General features: G+C 52.6%; 2 protein-coding genes across 16 annotated transcripts in view; one reads left to right on the forward strand and one right to left on the reverse strand.

Annotated features, from left to right (window-relative positions):
* The window catches only part of STAB1 (stabilin 1), a 32,693-nt gene extending 32,477 nt beyond the window's left edge, over positions 1–216 (forward strand). For 10 of the 12 annotated variants that reach the window (XM_036869584.1, XM_036869573.1, XM_036869578.1 and 7 more), the window contains one exon: positions 27–216. In XM_036869584.1, coding sequence (XP_036725479.1) covers positions 27–95 — 69 coding nt within the window. In that variant the 3' untranslated portion in view covers positions 96–216. The remainder of the gene's footprint in view (positions 1–26) is intronic. The other 2 variants (XM_036869576.1, XM_036869580.1) reach the window with 1 other exon arrangement.
* Positions 69–17,414, reverse strand: NT5DC2 (5'-nucleotidase domain containing 2). 4 transcript variants are annotated; one of them, XM_036869597.1, is made up of 14 exons: positions 13,827–13,962; positions 4,718–4,902; positions 4,461–4,535; positions 4,140–4,195; positions 3,905–3,998; positions 3,575–3,703; positions 3,402–3,462; positions 3,216–3,318; positions 2,986–3,087; positions 2,697–2,778; positions 940–1,026; positions 704–844; positions 555–619; positions 69–470 (listed from the first exon to the last, which is right to left on the reverse strand). In XM_036869597.1, exons 1-14 carry the CDS (start codon positions 13,906–13,908, stop codon positions 209–211), a joined length of 1,524 nt encoding a protein of 507 aa, XP_036725492.1. In that variant the 5' UTR covers positions 13,909–13,962; the 3' UTR covers positions 69–208. The 4 variants fall into 4 exon arrangements, with proteins under 4 accessions (XP_036725492.1, XP_036725490.1, XP_036725491.1 ...); XM_036869595.1 differs by lacking the exon at positions 13,827–13,962 and adding an exon at positions 5,302–5,477; XM_036869594.1 differs by lacking the exon at positions 13,827–13,962 and adding an exon at positions 17,077–17,414 and having other exon boundaries at positions 131–470.
* Between the last annotated feature and the right edge of the window lie 118 nt (positions 17,415–17,532).

Consider the following 17,532-nt stretch of genomic DNA (forward strand, 5'->3'; position numbering starts at 1 on the left):
CAGCCACTTAACAAACAAACAAACAGTCCTCCCCTCAGGACTCACTCCTGGAGGACGACTTCCCTGACACCCAGAGGATCCTCGAGGTCAAGTGACGCAGACGCAGCCGGTGCTGAAGCAGAGGCATGAGCAGGAGGGAGGCGGCTTTTATTGCCCAGAGTGGGTGGGACAGCAGGGGCTGGGCCTGGTCCAGACAATAAAGGTACCCTCAGCGGATGTGGGCCATATCGCCAAGGAAGGGTGTCTTCATGCATCCGGTGCAGAGCTGGTCCATCCAGAGCGGTGCCTCGTGCTGCAGGGGCGTGCGGCGGGGGTAGAAGGTGAAGTCCACGCGGTAGTTGAGCAGACAGCTGAGGGAGGCCATGTAGAGGTCGGAGAAGCGCACCAGGCGCCGCGAGAAGTAGGTGGGGTTGTGGAAGGTGCGAAAGATGCTCCCAAACTGCGCATTGAACAGGGCCTTGGTGATGCACCTGGGGAGGGAGATGTGGGCACTCACGGGGGGCTCCTGAGGGGGCTGGGCTGGGGCTCCTGCCCAGGCCCCACCACTCACTCACCTCAGCTCCTGCCGCTCCTTCATCCAGGCGGCCAGCACCTGCCGAGACTCGGCGTCCTGGTAGGTCTGGGGGAGACAAGGGGTGCTCTGGGCGTGTGCAGCCAGGCAACGGCCCCCCACCTCCCCGCAGACGTCCAGCTGCCCCCGCACCTGCATACGCTCCAGCAGCCCTGTGAGCGCCTGCTGCCACGTCAGCGAGTGCATGTACTGTTCCGTGTTGATGATGCGGATCTCTCGCTCCAGCTCGGGGATAATAGCACCTGTGCGCCAGCCGTGACGCAGCATGAGATCCTGGGGGGCAGGGTGCAGGGCAGGCAGGGCTCAGCGCCGGCCAGGAGGCCCCCCTCCCCTCCCCACTGCGACCCATCCCCGCCTCCCGCCCTCACCGCCAGGTCACTGTAGAGGTGGTCTCCGAAGTAGAGCACACGGGGGCCTCGCCATTCCGTCAGACGCAGGAAGTCAAACAGGTTTCCCTGGGAAGAGATTGGGTGGTGGGGGGGGGGACTGGGCTAAGCCCAGTGTGCCGAGGGGGCTCCCCCAGGGCTATTCTCCACCAGTCTTCCCAAATCCCTAATCCCCAGAGGCAGCAAGGCCCCTCTAGCCGGATGCTGGGCTGCCCTTTCCCGTGGCCTCGCTGTCCCCTCCAGGCTCCGGAAGGGGGTCTGCCTGGGGCATGAAGGTCTCCTATAGGCTTGGCCTGGTGCCCTGGGCCTCCACTCCCCGTGCCCTCACAACCCACCCAAGCTAGGGATTGAATCCACTCTTTGTGGGAAACAATCTGCAGCAGTGACCCCAGGGCCCTGAAGCAAGCAGGCCACCTCAGCCTGAGCCCAGAGGGACCCAGCAGACCAATGGCAGTCCTCACTGTGAGGCCGCCTGCCCCTCCTGCGCCAAAGCTGGAGAAAAGATGAAAACAGCCAGGCTCGAGCACAGCAGAGGAAGCTGGCAGGGGAGCAGAAACTGGGGCAGGGGTGGGGGGGGGGGGGGCACAGAGCACGAAGTACAGCAGCCTCCGCAGGGCAGGCGCCCACAGCCCGGAAGTGAGAAGAATATACACCCAGCAAAAAGGAGTTACTAGAAGCAGTCTGCGGGTGTGAGAGGCCTGGGGAGGTGACAGCCATGGGGGAAACAGGTAGCTGTGAAGGACTTTATGGTTGAAATAAGCTCAAGCAGAGAGGGTGAGGAGCAGGGGACCCGGAGCAAGAGGGAAGTATGAGCGGGTGGAGCGCTGAGGACGTGCCAAGTCAGGCAGGAGGGAGCCTGAGGTTCCAGCAACAGGAGACGGGGAGGGGAGAGCAGAGGAAGACGAGAACCACGCACACAATGAAATTTCAGAACATCGGGCATACAGAAGTCTAAAACCTGCCAGAGAAGAAAAATCAGTGTTCCCCACAAAGATGCGTGACCCTCCTCAGGCTCAGCCAGGATGCCAAGACAACAGGGAGCATCAGCCTCAGAGCCGAGGGGAAAAGCTGGTGCCCAAGGGGGCCACAGACAGTTGGGGGCCAGCAGGGTGGAAGGCTGAGTGGTCGGCAGGGGTGAAGGGCTGGGACCTTGGCACCAGGCGGCCCGAGACTGCTCCCTGTGGCTGTCACTGGCCCGACTGTTGGCTTCCTCCCTGCCCCCAGCTTCTGGAACCTCCATCTCCAAGAAGCCCAGCTCAGCCAGGATTTCCACATTCCATCCAGAGCCAAATGCCTTAATCACCTCCTGCTCGCAGCCACCTGACACTTTCCCACCAAGCACAAGGCCCCTTCTCATCTTCCTAGCCAGCCAGGAAAGGGGTCTCCTCAGAGGCCTGTGCGCTGCCCCCACCAGGCTCATCTGGCTGCAGCAGAGTGCTCAGCCCCAAGCGAAACCAGGGCCATTTACTGGGCACTTGGCAAATGCCCGAACAACCTAAGAGCTTTACACCACCACTCAAGTAGAGTATTATACCTCTTTTACAGACGAGGAAAGCACAGCACAGAAAGGCCCAATTGCAGGCCCTGGGAGCCACTTCCTGTGAGGGGACAGAGCCACAACAGAGGTGTGGTGGCTGGTCAGGGCCCAAGAGGCCATGCGGCAGTCCCGCCACAGCCTAGGGCCGTGGCTGGGCCCTGGGATCCCTACCAGGTGCAACTCCCACCTAGATGGCTCTCACCTGCCGATAGATCTTGCCCTTTTCCAGGCGGGTGATACGGTCCCAATGCAGTGAGCCCTTCTCATCAAGTTTTCTGAAAGGCCTAGGGTGGGTTGAAAGGCCTAGGGTGGGGTTAAAGGGCCTGATTTCCAGTCTGTGGCAGGACCACAGGCTGGACACCTCCCACTCTGCAAAGGCCCACCTGCTCACCTGCCCATCAGCAAGGGGGTGCCCCCACCCCAGGCACACAGGGCGGCAAGCAGAGGCCAGTCCCCGCTCCCTGGGCCCATCGCCCCTGCCAGGCCCATACTTGCGCCGGTCGGTGAAGAAGCTGGGCTTGTCTGCCTGGACGATGACCACGTCGAAGAGTTGGCGCCAGTCGGCACCCACCATGTGCCGCATCCCCTTGTCCCTGGGCAAGGGTGGGACAGAGTGGGACAGGTGGCAGGTGTCTGAGGGAGGCTCCAGGCCTGCCCACCCCAACTCAGGCCCCTGCCCCGCTCCCTCCTCCCACGGGTTCGGGGGCACGGGGGTGCTCACACGAAGCTGAAAGGACTGTTGGTGATGAGGAACAGCTGTTTCCCGTGCGCCACCAGGCGGCTCAGGACGGCGAATGTCTCATCCCCTCGCAGGATGTACTTCTCTAATGGGGGGAGATGGGAGCTTGTGAGGGCCAGCCCTGCACCCTGCCCAGGCAGGCCGCAGCAGGCAACCATCCCCCCTTACCCATGTCCCGCTCGATCCACTGGTACATAAGGCCCTTCACGTGCACATCTCGAATGGCGTCCTGGGGGCAGTGGAGGGACAGTGAGGCCACAGTGGAGCCCAGGAGGACCTGCCCTGCTGTGGCTGGACTTCACCTTCCCTGCCACACTGGGAGGCAGGCCTAGTGCCCTCACCGTCACATCCTTATAGAGGTGTGCTTGGTCAAACTCCAGGCCATGGCCCAGGAAGTGGTCCACCACGCAGGAGAGCAGTGCCATCTCTGGCAGCGAGAAGATGTCCATGAACTGCTTGATGGAAGGACCCTGAGGAAGGACCACTGACTCAGCAACCCCCAGCTCTGGAGACCCAAGAGCTCCAAATCTGTCTTGGGATACTGGTGGAGGGGCACAGCCTGTGGGTCAGGGCTGGTCCACCAGGGTGTGGGCACTGCCTCCCAGGGAGCCAGCACCCACCATGAGGTCATGGAGCTGGCTGCCCTGGGCAGTGGCAGACGGAGCGAGTACCTTGCCATAGAAGCCACTCATCTGGTACAGTGGGATGTGCTGGGTGCCCCCATATAGGTCGATCACCTCTTCGTCTGGCACAGGCTGAAGGCCCCTGGGTGGATGCAGATATCACCAGTCCGAAGTGGTCCTGAGCCCGGGCCACGGTGTAGGGTGGGGGACAGTGGGGTGACGCAGGACAGTGTGGACCTGGAGCAGCAGGTTGGGGTGGGGTCAGGGCAAGGTCAGCACTGACCTGTAGGCTGTCCCCAGTTGCACATAATGGAAGGCGTCAATCTTCATCAGAAGACTCTGAGGGCACCAAGGGAGTAAGATGGGCAATGAAGGAGTTTGCCATTAGCTCTGAGCCAGCCTTTGCTAGCCCCCATGCCGAAGCCCCAGCTGGATGGTACCAAGGGTTATCATGTGCACGCCAAGAGGAAGCTACAGCTCTGAGGCCAAGGGAGTAGAAAGATGAGCACCGCCCCCGCCCGCATAGGAGACGGGCGGCTAAGGAAGTAGGTCTGATATACATCCAGTCAGGAGGAGCCAGGGAGTCAATGGTCTAGCCACTCACCTTCTGAATATCATAGTGGAGGCCACGGATGGCAAAGCTGGGGTTGTAGTCATACTTTCGAATCCCCTCCGGGTACTGTGAGGGGAAATCAGGTCAGGCCTGAGCCAGCGGTACTGACAGACCTGCTGGCTGGGCAGCTGCCTCAGGGGATCAATTCAGCCACCCATCCAGGGGCGCCCCATGATCTGGCCTGGGGTTAGGCCAAGCTGTGCCCCACTGGTCTCCAGGGCCTGGGACCCCTACCTGTCTGGCCTCACCTTGTAGTGCTCAATCAGGATGTCACGGGCAGCACTGAAGATCTCTGGGTGCAGTGTGTCTGCATACTGGGCCAGGGTGTAGTCATAGTCGAAGCCGTAGACCTCGACATCGCGCAGGCTGATCTCGTTGTTGGCATAGATGGCCGCTGGGTTCAGGAGACTGCAGACCTCCGGAGGCAGGAGGTCTAGAGAAAGGAGGTGTAAGTATAATGAGGATGATCACAAAACACCCTAAAATGGTACTCTTAGCTCAATGCAGCAGAAGGTCAAACTGAGGCTCAGAGAAAAGTCACTCGCCCAGGGTCACATGGGTGGGGTAAGGACCCTATGGGTCCTGGATTATACCACTGCCTGCAGCCTACCAGTTGCTCTGAGCCATGCCTCCTCCAGACTCTCATTAAGCCTCATGGGACACTCGGCTATGCTCTGACACTTTCCACCTTGCCTGAAGCTGGGGTTGGGACTTAGGAACATTATCAAGGTGAGGGGTACTGGGTAGCTCCACTGCTGCTCAGGGCCCCAGCTCTGTGCACCTGCCACAGGTCTCACAGTGAGGCCCCTCTAATCGGATTTCAGCTGCTCACCGGTCCACGTAATGACATTCACTGCCCCTGGAACCGAGCAGGATCCTGTGTGGCTCCTGCGTACAGAAGCCTTTCTGTCCCCCGTTTCTTGTTTATAGGGAACAGACTCCAGCCTCCATGACATTCCCTGGGTTCCAAAGGGCAGATTTGAACAGCTGCTAGTAGGGAAGGGAAAGGATGAGGAGACAAGGGAGGAGCAGCCAAGAAACAACCTGAGGCAAGGTTTGAGGAACCAGAGAAGCTCATCAAGATTAGGAGACCAGGGCTTCCCGGGTGGCACAGTGGTTAAGAATCCGCCGGCCAATGCAATGCGGGGGACACGGGTTTGAGCCCTGGTCTGGGAAGATCCCACATGCCATGGAGCAACTAAGCCCATGCGCCACAACTACTGAGCCTGCGTGCTGCAACTACTGAAGCCCACGTGCCTAGAGCCTGTGCTCCGCAACAAGAGAAGCTACCTCAATGAGAAGCCTGCACACCGCAATGAAGAGTAGCCCCTGCTCTCCGCAACTAAAGAAAGCCCGCGCGCAGCAATGAAGACCCAGTGCAGCCAAAAATAAATAAAAATAAATTTAAAAAAAGAAAAAAAAAAGATTAGGAGACCACCTGAGACAAGATTAAAGGAGTGCAGACCCTGCACACACCCTAATCTTATCAGCTACCCCACCCTTGAAAGATTGCTATAAAAAACTCCTCACCAATTCCTCCCCAGTTGGGAGATAGTTTTTTGGTGCAGGGGCCTGCTGTGTCCCCCTTTGCCTGCCAAAGCAATAAAGCTATTCTCTTCTACTTCACCCAAAACCCTGTCTCCGAGATTCGATTCGGCACTGGTGCAGGGAGGCTGAGTTTTTGGCAACAAATTTGGTGCCCAACATGGGGCTGACTCGCGGACAGTCCTGGGGTGGGAGGGAAGGTTCCCTGGCTTGATTGGACGCTCCAAGATTTTCTCCATACCAGCCTCATTCAAGAGTGGAGGGCTGGAGAATTCCTTTAGAGGCCAGATCACCTGGGACCCTTGCCTGGGAAGGCTGAGCCCCAGTCATACCCCATCGGCCATCCTGGCAGCTGGAACTCCGAGGTGGGACTAGACAGTGGAAGAGTGGTCCCGCTAGGGACCACCCTAGCGGCTGCGGAGGCCACCTTTGCCTTGAGGACATTTCTCTCTTCCTCCTGCCTGGACCACCCTGGACTTCCTACTCCAAGGAATTATTTTGAGGAAGCAGAAAAGTAGCATTTGAGATGTCACGACACCTCGGCTAGCGTTTGGGGAAGTCCCCCAGCGTGTACTCCGAGGCCACTTTGACCCTGTCCATTTGGGGGAACCCTGGTTCCCATTTGGGGGATTCTCCATTCCAGGAAATCCCATTTGAGAGGTGTGCCGCTTGGGCAGAGGTCACGGGCTAAGTGGGACTTGGAAGCCCATTTGGTTTTGGTTTCTGTTTGGGTTTTTGGTTTCTTTGGTTTGAGGCTTCTGTTGCTGGCTAGGATTTTGGTTTGTTCTTGGTCTGAGCGTGAGTGTTCTTTCAATCAAACATGGGAAGTGCTTCTTCTTTGATTCCATCTGATAGTCCCCTGGGGAAAATTCTGGCAGACTGGTCAACCTATAGCTATCAACCTATGACTAAAAAGAATGAGATTCTATTGTAATTCTGTTTGGCCAATGTACATTCTTAAAAGTAAGGAGAGGTGGCCTTTGTATGGTAGCCTAAATTATTATTCTATTCTTCAGCTAGAATCGTTTTGTCACAGGAATGGAAAGGCTGGGAATTCTCTCCACTCCATATGGGCTAGCCGCTCCGGGCTTTCCAAGAGCCAACTCTGGATTTGTTCTTTTTCAAGAACTGAGCCAATCTGTTTGGAAACCTTTGTCTGGGAGTGGAAGTATAATTTTTAAACTACACCTCCTCTGATTTTCTGTGTGGCCATAGCTTATCTGTCGTTTGTGCTTCTGTGTGTATTGTTTTGGGGTGAGCCACTCTGGCTTGCGCAGGGTGGCAAAATTCTGCCTGCTCATTGCGAGCCACTTTGAATTCTCTGTCTGGGAGTGGAAATGGAATCTTTGGGCTACACCTTGTCTGATCTTTTGTTTGTGGGACCATGTTTGTTGTTTGTATGTGTGTGTGTCAGTACTTGCACTGACCGGTTGAGACATCTGTCGTGAATAACAGGGCTCACGTGTGACAACAACATCAGTGTATCCTTCCCTACTGTGTGGGGCTTTGCCTGTGGAGGAATGTTGGTTGGGATTTTCCCTTTTGGACTAGCCTTGTTATAGGTGACCAGAGTTCTGTTCCATCTCTGTACACCCCCTAGGGTATTTTTACAAAACTGGGAGCTCTTCAGCTATGCTCCCATGAAAAGGAATTGGTATTTCTTTCCCCCTGTGCCTAGGTCCTCAGGAACACATGTTATCTAGACCATCTCTAGTTCCTGAGACTGAAGAAAAAGGGCAGAGGAAAGAAGGCCTTATTAAACTCAAGTGGAAAAACTGTGAGATCTCTGGTTCTGTCTTTATGTAGAAGTTAACTTGTAAATGAGCTCTGTTTAACTGACTTAAAAGTAAGAGCTTACAAGTTAAATCTAAATGTCTAAAAAATTGGCCAATATAAATTTTGGACCACACAATCTGGGAAATATTCAGTACTGAATTGATATCTGTTATTGAAGGTAGCTTAAGCTTGTTGGTTTAATTAATATAGACATGTCTTTAGAATCATCAGTGTTAAGTAAAGCAAACGAGGTTAAGAGTTTTTGGGTAAACTCTTTACGAATAAGTATTTTAGGAATGTCTACTTAAGAATAATCTCTCCAGATGCTTGGTAACTTAAAATTGTAGAGTTGTGCTAAATTAAGTTAAATGATGGAAGTTTATTGAATAGGTAGGCCATTTGCAAGTAAAATAAGATACTGAAACATTAATTACTGAATACTGGCTTCCCTTTGCAGAGAGACTAAAGGTATTTAGGAACTAAAGGTATTTGGTGCCACCCTGTGATTCTGTATAAGAAAGCCATGTCTGGGACTTCCCTGGTGGTCCAGTGGTTAAGAGTCTACCTTCCAATGCAGGAGATGCGGGTTTGATCCCTGGTCAGGGAACTAAGATCCCACATGCTGTGGGGCAACCAACTAAGCCCGCATGCTCTGGAGCCCGCGTGCCACAACTACAGAGAAGCCCCGCGCACCGCAATGAAGAGCACGCATGCCACAACTAAGACCCGACGCAGCCATAAATAAATAAATGAATAAATGAATGAATGAATATTTAAAAAAAAGAAAGCACATGTCTTTGGAAATTATTGGTATTTATGTTTATCAATCTACAGAGTGCTGAAGACAATTCACGGTTGCTTAAGGGAAGTAGGTTGTGTGTTTTGAACAAAAGATGGTATGAGGAATGGCACTGCATTTTCCTAAGGAAAAAAAAAAAAAGTGATTTTTGCCCTAGAGCTGGTTGATTTTGAATGGAAAAGAAAGGGGCAAAATATGTTTACAGAAAGTTGTAGAAGGTCTGCGGAAAAGGAAAAGGAAATTTATTTGGGTAAATGAATTTTGTTGGGAGTGGGCTGGGACAAGACTGGATTTGGTTTCTTCCTCTAAAGTTTTCTTGAAATACTGCTTTTGATAACAGCCTGTGAGTTCCTTTGCCTTTAAGTGATCTGTATTCATCTTTGTTTAACTGCATCCTTTAAGTCCTTCTGTCATTTATAGACAGTTATTGTACTCTGATGCTTTTGCAGAAGTGCTTCATCTTCAAGATTTATGTGAGGACCTTTTGATAAATACAGGTCTCTCATAAATTTCATATCATACCACTGAGCTGGGTCTACTGCTTAAGGCACATGTACAATGCTTGTGTGACAATTGGGTATAAATGATAAAATATATGTCCTATAAAGTGTTTCCTCATTAACATACCTCTGAGCTTGTTCACAATACCTGATCAGTTTTCCCCCAGTGTGGATTAACTAGGCAAATGTAAAGGAGGGCTAACATGGTGGGATATGATCTACAACCAGGTCAAACAGCTGAATCACCCCGGCATTGAGGGACAGCTATTTTGATTATCAATGCTTTCTATTGAAAGATTTGCAATCAGAGGGAAAATGATGAAAAAAATCTGCATGTATTGAGGTGTGGGGAAGTCACTGGCTTATACGTGGTTTAACCTTAAAAAAAGGCCTGTTTTGTAGCCTTTCAGACACGCATTGTACATCTGCTTTGACACTGAGGAGGGGAGTGCATTTGAAAGTCAAAATGGAGTAACTATGGTAAAACTAGTTGACCACTGTGTATGTGATTTCGGACATATTCCTATATTGTTGCGAACTTGAATTTTCTGAGCTACATCAGACTTGGGATGCCACAGGATTTAAAAACTCCCCCACCCTCTTCAACAAGATTTTGGCTAAAGATTTTGGCTAAAGAAAAAGTATCAGAAGTGACAAAAGCTCTTCTTAAGGACATTATTCCTAGGTACGGCCTTCCCTCTACTATTCAGAGTGACCATGGATCTGCTTTCATAGCAGAAATAACACAAACAGTAAATAAAGCTTTAGGTATAAAATGGAAACTTCACTCAGCATGGAGACGCCAATCTATAAGAAAGGCTAAGAAGATGAATCACACCCTGAAGAACTTTTGCTAAGCTATGCCAGGAAACTCATCTAAAATAGAACAAGGGCTTGCCGATTGCTCTCCTCCATATATGGGTGGCCCCTAGAAGCAGGCGAGGATTGAGCCCTTACGAAATTATATACAGGAGACCATTCTTGGCTCCTAAGAGTAAAGAAAGAAAAACAGTTCATGGTGCTGGGAAAGTTGGACAGCTGCATGTAAATCAATGAAGTTAGAACACACCCTCATACCATGCACAAAAATAAACTAAAAATGGCTTAAAGACTGAAACGTAAGACATGACACCATAAAACTCCTAGAAGAGAGCATAGGCAAAACATTCTCTGACATAAATCGTACCAATGTTTTCTTAGGTCTCCCAAAACAAGAATAGACAAATGGGACCTAATGAAACTTACAAGCTTTTGCACAGCAAAGGAAACCACTCAAAAAATGAAAAGACAACCTACGGAATGGGAGAAAATATTTGCAAATGATGCGACAGACAAGAGTTAATCTCCAAAATATACAAAGAGCTCATACAACTCAACAACAAAAAAACAAACAACCCAGGGAATTCCCTGGAGGTCCAGTGGTTAGGACTCTGCGCTTTCACTGCTGAGGGTGCGGGTTTCATCCCTGGTTGAGGACATAAGATCCTGCAAACTGCACAGTGCGGCCAAAAAACAAACAACAACAACAAAGAAAAAACAACAAAAAACCACCAATCAAAAAACAGGCAGAAGACCATAATAGACATTTCTCCAAAGAAAACATTTAGATGGCCAGTAGGCACATGAAAAGATGCTCAACATCACTAATTATTAGAGAAATGCAAATCAAAACTACAATGAGGTACCACTTCACACCAGTCAGAATCCCCATCATTAAAAAGTCTACAAATAACAAATGCTGGAGAGGGTGCGGAGAAAAGGGAATTCCACTCTTGGTGGGAATGCAAGTTGGTGCAGCCACTATGGAAAACAGTGTGGAGGTTCCTCAGAAAACTAAAAACAGAACTACCATATGATCCAGGAATCCCGATCCTGGGCATATACCCAGACAAAACTATAATTCAAAAAGATACATGCACCCCTATGTTCACAGCAGGACTATTCACAATAGCCAAGACATAGAAACAACCTAAACGGTCAACAGATGAATGGATAAAGAAGATGTGGTACACATATACAATGGAATACTACTCAGCCATAAAAAAGAATGAAATAATCCCATCTGCAGCAAACATGGATGCAACTAGAGATTATCATACTAAGTGAACTAAGTCAGAAGGACAAATACCATATATATCACTTATATGTGGAATCTAAAATAGGGCACAAATGAACCTATCTACAAAACAGAAACAGATTCGCAGACATAGAGAACAGATTTTTGGTTGCCAGGGGGAGGTGGGGAGGTGGGGAGGTGGGGAGGCAGAGGGATGGACTGGGAGTTTGGGGTTACTGGATGCAACTGTTACATTTAGAATGGATGAACAGGGACTTCCCTGGCAGTCCAGTGGTTAAGACTTTGCCTTTCAATGCAGAGGGTGTGGGTTTGATCCCTGGTCAGGGAGCTAAGATCCCACATGCCTCATGGCCAAAAATCAAAACATAAAACAGAAGCAATACTGTAACAAATCCCATAAAGACTCAAAAAAAGAAATGGTCCACATCAAAAAAAAAAAATCTTAAAAAAAAAAAGAATGGATAAACAACAAGGTCCTACTGTATAGCACAAGGAACTATATCCAATCTCCTGGGATAAACCATAATGGAAAAGACTATAAAAAAAATAATGTAGGGCTCCCCTGGTGGCGCTGTGGTTAAGAATCCGCCTGCCAATGCAGCGGACACGGGTTCGAGCCCTGGTCCAGAAAGATCCCACACGCCACGGAGCAACTAAGCCCGTGCACCACAACTACTGAGCCTGCGCTCTAGAGCCCATGAGCCACAACTACTGAGCCCGCATGCCACAGCTACTGAAGCCCACATGCCTAGAGCCCGTGCTTTGCAACAAGAGAAGCCACCACAATGAGAAGCCTGCATGCCATGACAAAGAGTAGCCCCCGCTCACTGCAACTACAGAAAGACCGCGCACATCAGCGAAGACCCAATGCAGCTTAAAAAAAAAATATATATATATATATATATATGTGTATAACTGAGTCACTTTGCTGTATAACAGAAATTAGCACATTGTAAATCAACTATACTTCAAATAAATAAATAAAGCAGTATGTACAACAGATTGGTCAATTGTTAACCGCTATGCATGAATTTGTGTCTCACAGGTCTCCCCCTCGCCTGGAAGCTCCCTTTCATCCCTTCAAAGCAGGAGACAGGGTGCTGCTGAAAGTGTGGAAAGAACAAGAACCTGAGCAGCAGCTTGAAGAGAAATGGAAGGGACTCTATGATGTTCTTCTTACCACTCATACCTCTCTAAAATTGGATGGAGTAAAACCGTGGGTACATCACACTAGAGTAAAATGATCACCAGAGACTGACCAGCCACGCCTGCCTACAGCCAGCAAACAAGACTCCTAAGAAGTGGACATCTCACCCTTTGGGAAACCTTAAGTATTTGTTCCAACAAGTGGAATGAAGTTTTGTTTTCTTATTCTTTCTCATACCTTTTACTTTTCCCCACAAAACTATAGATTCATATGCTGATTCTCTTGATAATTCTAACTGCTGGATATGTGGTGAGCTTCCTATTTCCGGGTCTTCAGGATTGACCTGGTGAGTTTTCCCCCTTACAGGGAATTGTTTGGAAACAACTGGCTACAACAGCCCAGTTCCAGACTGGGTTTCCGATTTATTCTCCTGAATTTCTAAGGAAATGAGATCTACACCGTCTACTAAAGTTCCAGTTGTCACTCGTTTTACCTTTAACTTGGGCCTGTTGCACCAAAATGGCGGACTAAGGGATTGAGATCTTAATCATACAGGACTCCTCGGATCCAGGACTAGGAATTCAAGTATTTCTAATATTTCTCTCTTTCTTTTTCTTTAATAAATTTATTTATTTATTTTTGGCTGTGTTGGGTCTTCGTTGCTGTGTGCAGGCGTTCTCTCCTCGCAGCGAGCGGGGGCTACTCTTCATTGCAATGCACAGGCTTCTTATTGTGGTGGCTTCTCTTGTTGCGGAGCACGGGCTCTAGGTGTATGGGCTTCAGTAGTTGTGGCATGCAGGCTCAGTAGTTGTGGCTTGCAGGCTCTAGAGCTCAGGCTCAGTAGTTGTGGTGCATGGGCTTAGCTGCTCCGTGGCATGTGGGATCTTCCCGGGCCAGGGCTTGAACCTTTGTCCCCTGCATTGGCAGGCGGATTCTTAACCACTGCACCACCAGGGAAGCCTTCTAATATTTCTAATTTGGTATCTATGCCCCATTTCAGCAGGAAGTAGCCTGAGTGGCCATCACCCTGTACCCTGAAAGATTTGGGGAAAGATAAAATTGAAGCGGGGATTAAAACCGAGTCCCTCTGCCAAGTTTATGATTAACATTTCTATCCAAAACGCTTATTCCTTATCTTGTCCAACATCTGTTCTCCTCAAGACTGAGGAGTATCAAAGAAAAGGGGGGAGTGAAACCAAGCAGGACCCTGTGGGGCTCCTGGGCACAGAAGCCTTTCTGTCCCTCATTTCTTGTTTGTAGGGAACAGACTCCAGCCTCCATGACCTTCCCTGGGTTCCAAAGGGCAGATTTGAACATTTGTTAGTCAGGAAGGGAAAGGATGCAGAGACAAGGGAGGAGCAGCCAAGAAACCACCTGAGGCAAGATTTGAGGAACCAGAGAAGCTCATCAAGATTAGGAGATCACCTGAGATGAGATTAAAGGAGTGCAGACCTTGCTCACATCCTAATCTTATCAGCAACCCCACCCTTGAACCATTGCTAGAAAAACTCACCAACTCCTCCTGGGTTGGGAGATAGTGTTTTGAGGCAGGAGCCTGCTGTGTCCCCCTTTGCCTGGCAAAGCAGTAAAGCCATTCTCTTCCACTTCACCTAAAACTCTGTCTCCGAGACTTGATTCAGCACTGGTGCACAGAGGCCGAGTTTTCAGCATCACCTCTAGGCAGGGAACATTGCTAATTATGACAGGTGGGACATGTGGTGGGTTCTGGGTCATTACCCAGGCTGCTCTCCTCTGAGGATACAGTCATAGCCACCCCAATCCCCTGGCTGCTCCCTAGGGGCTGAGGGTTCCCAGGCTTATCTACCTTGGTTTCCCCATCTGTGCAGTGGGGGAGGTGGATGGGGAAAGGGCACGGGCTTTGAGGTCAGAGAGAGCAGACCGAGCCCTCCCTCGCATGGCTGTGACCTCAGGAAAATTACCACACCTTACCTTTTGGGGCTCAGTTTCCTTGTCTCTAAAGGGGGAATAAAAATTGTATCAACCTACAAAATTAAAAAGAGGGTCATACAGAACGTGCTCTGGGCAGCATTCCCACCTGGACCCGTGGCAAATGTAGGATTAAATGGGCAATGCACCTCTGGAGCCCGCATTTCCCTGTCCCCAGTTTCCCTCAAGGAAACGGGTTGCAGGGAATCAGAGGGGAGCAGGCAGGACTAGGTGCACACACAGCACACTGCCTTGCAGGGGCTCCAGGTGGCCCCGTTCCTGAGACCTCTAGCCTGTGGCTGAGGCCCAAACAGCCCAGGCCTCCAGGGAATTAATTTTTGTCTCAGACACAACAAGTTGTGATCTTGAAGCAGAAGCGCGTGGCCATGGAGCAGACATTTGCCTCAAAGGTCCCTTTGGAACACAGGCTCCACACCCATCCCCTTTCCTTTGGAGACAAGTACAGAGTGTGGGTGGGGGAACAGGTGTGGCTGGTTCCTCTGGTGGACCTTAGGCCTGGAAGAGCAGCTGCTTCAGATTCATGGGTGCAGATGGAACACTCCTCACCTGGGTGCACATGAGACACAGCTGACATCAGCTCTCTATGAAGCTGCTTCTGAGATGTCCCTTCCCACGGTCCTGAGTTCCTGGGTGCCATCTGTGACTCTCAGCACAAAGCCAAGTAGTTCCCCAGGAGGGCAGGGGTCTGCTTGGCTGTGCAGCCCCTTGCTGGCACTGAGTTCTGGCCAAATCCAGGCTTTCGCCTCTGCCCTTGAGGATATTCCCAGGGATGGACAACCCTCCCAGGAACAAAGCAGGATGGGGAAGCAGCCCACAGGCCTGGCCTCCTGACCCAGCTTCTAGACTGAGAAAACCATAGCTCTGGGGGCCAGAAGGCCCCAGTTTCTTCCATAGGTCTGTGGTGGTGCATGGGGCCAGGTGAGGAGATATGCCCTCCACCTGCACCAGCCTCCCAAATTCACTGGTCTCACTGTCCAGCCCCCACCTTCCAGGCCAACTCCTCCCAATGGCAGCCATGAGACTCACTTGTGGGGGCCATCCTCCCAGCTGCTGCTGGTGCCTTAGAGCCCACTCTAATCCCATGAGGTGATCACACTTATTCCTCCATCATCCAGAGGAAGAAACTGGAGCGCAGGGAGGTAAAGTCACTTGCCCCAAACCATCTAGCAATAGGCCATGGAGTTGAGATTTGAATTCAGGTCACCCTACCTGCCTCAATCACTTTGCCCCTCCGCCTAGCCTTCCAGTGTCACCACACTGAGGCTGGGGGGGAGGGGCTGGCCTGGGGCCTGGCTCCCTGGCAAAATTTTGTCCACAGGCATCAGCATGTCTCAATGTCCAGAATCTCCCCCAAGAAAACCCAGCCAGAGGGGATAGTTAGGACCCAGGGGTGCAAGGCTGGTCCATCCTGGCACTCACTATGGCATCTTGGAAAAGACCTTGCCCTTATCACATCAAGAGGAGCTTGGGGGGGGTCTCTGTGAAGATCTGAAGATCCAAGTGGGCCCTGAGTGAGAAAGCCCACTAGACTTCCCTATGTCTCACCCCCACACCTACAATGTAGGCTTCTCAGGCTGTTCTACAAAGGGTCTTCTCGAGGCCCAGAGCAAAGACATCTCCTTAAACGGCACCCCATGTATGCCCTGTCCACTGGGTGGCAGGGATGGTCCTGATAGAGGCCCAAGGGCTTCAAAACCACCATTCCTCAGGGCTTATTCTGCCTTCAGCTCCTCAAAATGTGAGTCCTGTCCACCCAAACTACTCCCAGGTCTCTACACAGCTGGAGTGGAAGCCCTCGTTCAGGCAGTTGGAATCTTCCAGACAGGACCACTTTGTCTTATCAGACGACAAAAGCTATGTCACTACCGGAAGGGCTCCTCCTGAAGTTGCCCTGTCCCTTCCTGGCCTCTTTCCGAGTCAGCACCACAACCCTGTGACAGAGGCCCCAGTACTGTGTTTGCCGATGTAAGACACTGAGGGTCCGAGAGGAAGAGGCTTGCTGAGCGCCACCCAGCTGGTCAGTGATAGGGCCAAGACCCAACCACATCCGTCTGCTAGAGGCAGGGCCCCAGAGACCAGAACAAATATCCAGCCCTCTGGCCTCACCAGGGTGCCCTGGGGCCTCATCTGCCCGTTTTGCAGAGGGAGAGAGGATAGAGTAAGTGCCCTGGCCAAGGAAGCAGCAACCCTTCTGGATTCCAGGGAACTTGGGCGACCTGGTGTCGTTTCTCCAAACAACGCCTTCCTCTGCTGGGCTGAGAGCGCGAGACTCCAGGGCGGAATCTAGAGGCGTCCGAAAAGTCTAGTCGGCATCTTTTGAGTCGGGAGTCTCTAGGAGCCCGCTCCGGCCAGCGCCGCCGGCTGGCTGGCTTTGTCCCCAGTACTCCCGCCCCAACTAAGGGCCCCGCAGAGAACAAGGGGTTGGGGGCGTTTCCGCTTCGGCCTCCCAACAGGCGGGACCCTGAGGAAAGACGGCGGGGCCCGCCTTCCGGCGGCCGCTACGGGAACCCCGAGCTCCTGAACACTGAGCAGAGGAACAAACCGCGCACCCGCCCGCCTCCGGGCGTCCCCAGAAGCCCCCAGGACCCTCCGCCGGAGTCCCTCCCGAAGGGCTGCCCGGCCTTAGGGCTCTGGGGCCCCGGCGAGCCCCACCACGGCGCTTCCCCCGAGGAGCGGCGCCCGGGACGACTCGGGAGCGGTGCCCTGGAACTCGGTCCGTCGGTCCGTCGCCCAGGCTCGCGTGTGCCGCCGAGAGGGCTACACCCCCGGCGCTCCTCCCGCTCGGGCTCACCTACCGTGCACCAGTCTCCGCATGTCCTGGTATCGAGCCCACAGGTGTGCGCTGGGCTCGGCGCCGCCGGCGGGCGCCGAGGCAGGCGCAGAGCGCGGGGCGCCGGGGCAGTGGGCGCCGGGACCCGGGGGGCCGCAACCAGGGCAGGAGGGCGAGGACGAGGCGGCTCGCGGCCCGCCGTGGTCTCGGCGCGGTAGGTAGCGCCGAGCGGCTGCCCGCAGCCCCACACCCGCCATGCCCGCTGCGCGCCGCCCGCGCTGCCCTCAGCCCTCCGGCCCGTCCGCCGCCCTCCTACTGCGCGCCCGCCACCGTGGCCGCGTGCTCCTCACGGCGGCCGGCCAATGGGCGCGGCGCGCGGAGCCCGACCGCCAATGGGAGCGTCCCTATGCCCGGGGGGGCGGGAGGTCCCGGACGGGGCGGGGCAGGCTCCCCGACCCCCTCCCCCAGTCTCCCGAGCGAC

Source organism: Balaenoptera musculus, chromosome 11 (assembly GCF_009873245.2).
Source record: "Balaenoptera musculus isolate JJ_BM4_2016_0621 chromosome 11, mBalMus1.pri.v3, whole genome shotgun sequence".
NCBI lineage: Eukaryota > Metazoa > Chordata > Mammalia > Artiodactyla > Balaenopteridae > Balaenoptera > Balaenoptera musculus.

Excerpts from the sequence above, each read along its gene's own strand:
- NT5DC2 (XM_036869594.1), bottom strand. The coding sequence starts at position 17,308 with ATGGCGGGTGTGGGGCTGCGGGCAGCCGCTCGGCGCTACCTACCGCGC. Across the intron at positions 845-939 it reads ACCTCTACAGTGACCTGGCG|GATCTCATGCTGCGTCACGG; the intron begins GTGAGGGCGGGA and ends CCTGCCCCCCAG. Across the intron at positions 471-554 it reads AAGGAGCGGCAGGAGCTGAG|GTGCATCACCAAGGCCCTGT; the intron begins GTGAGTGAGTGG and ends CTCCCTCCCCAG.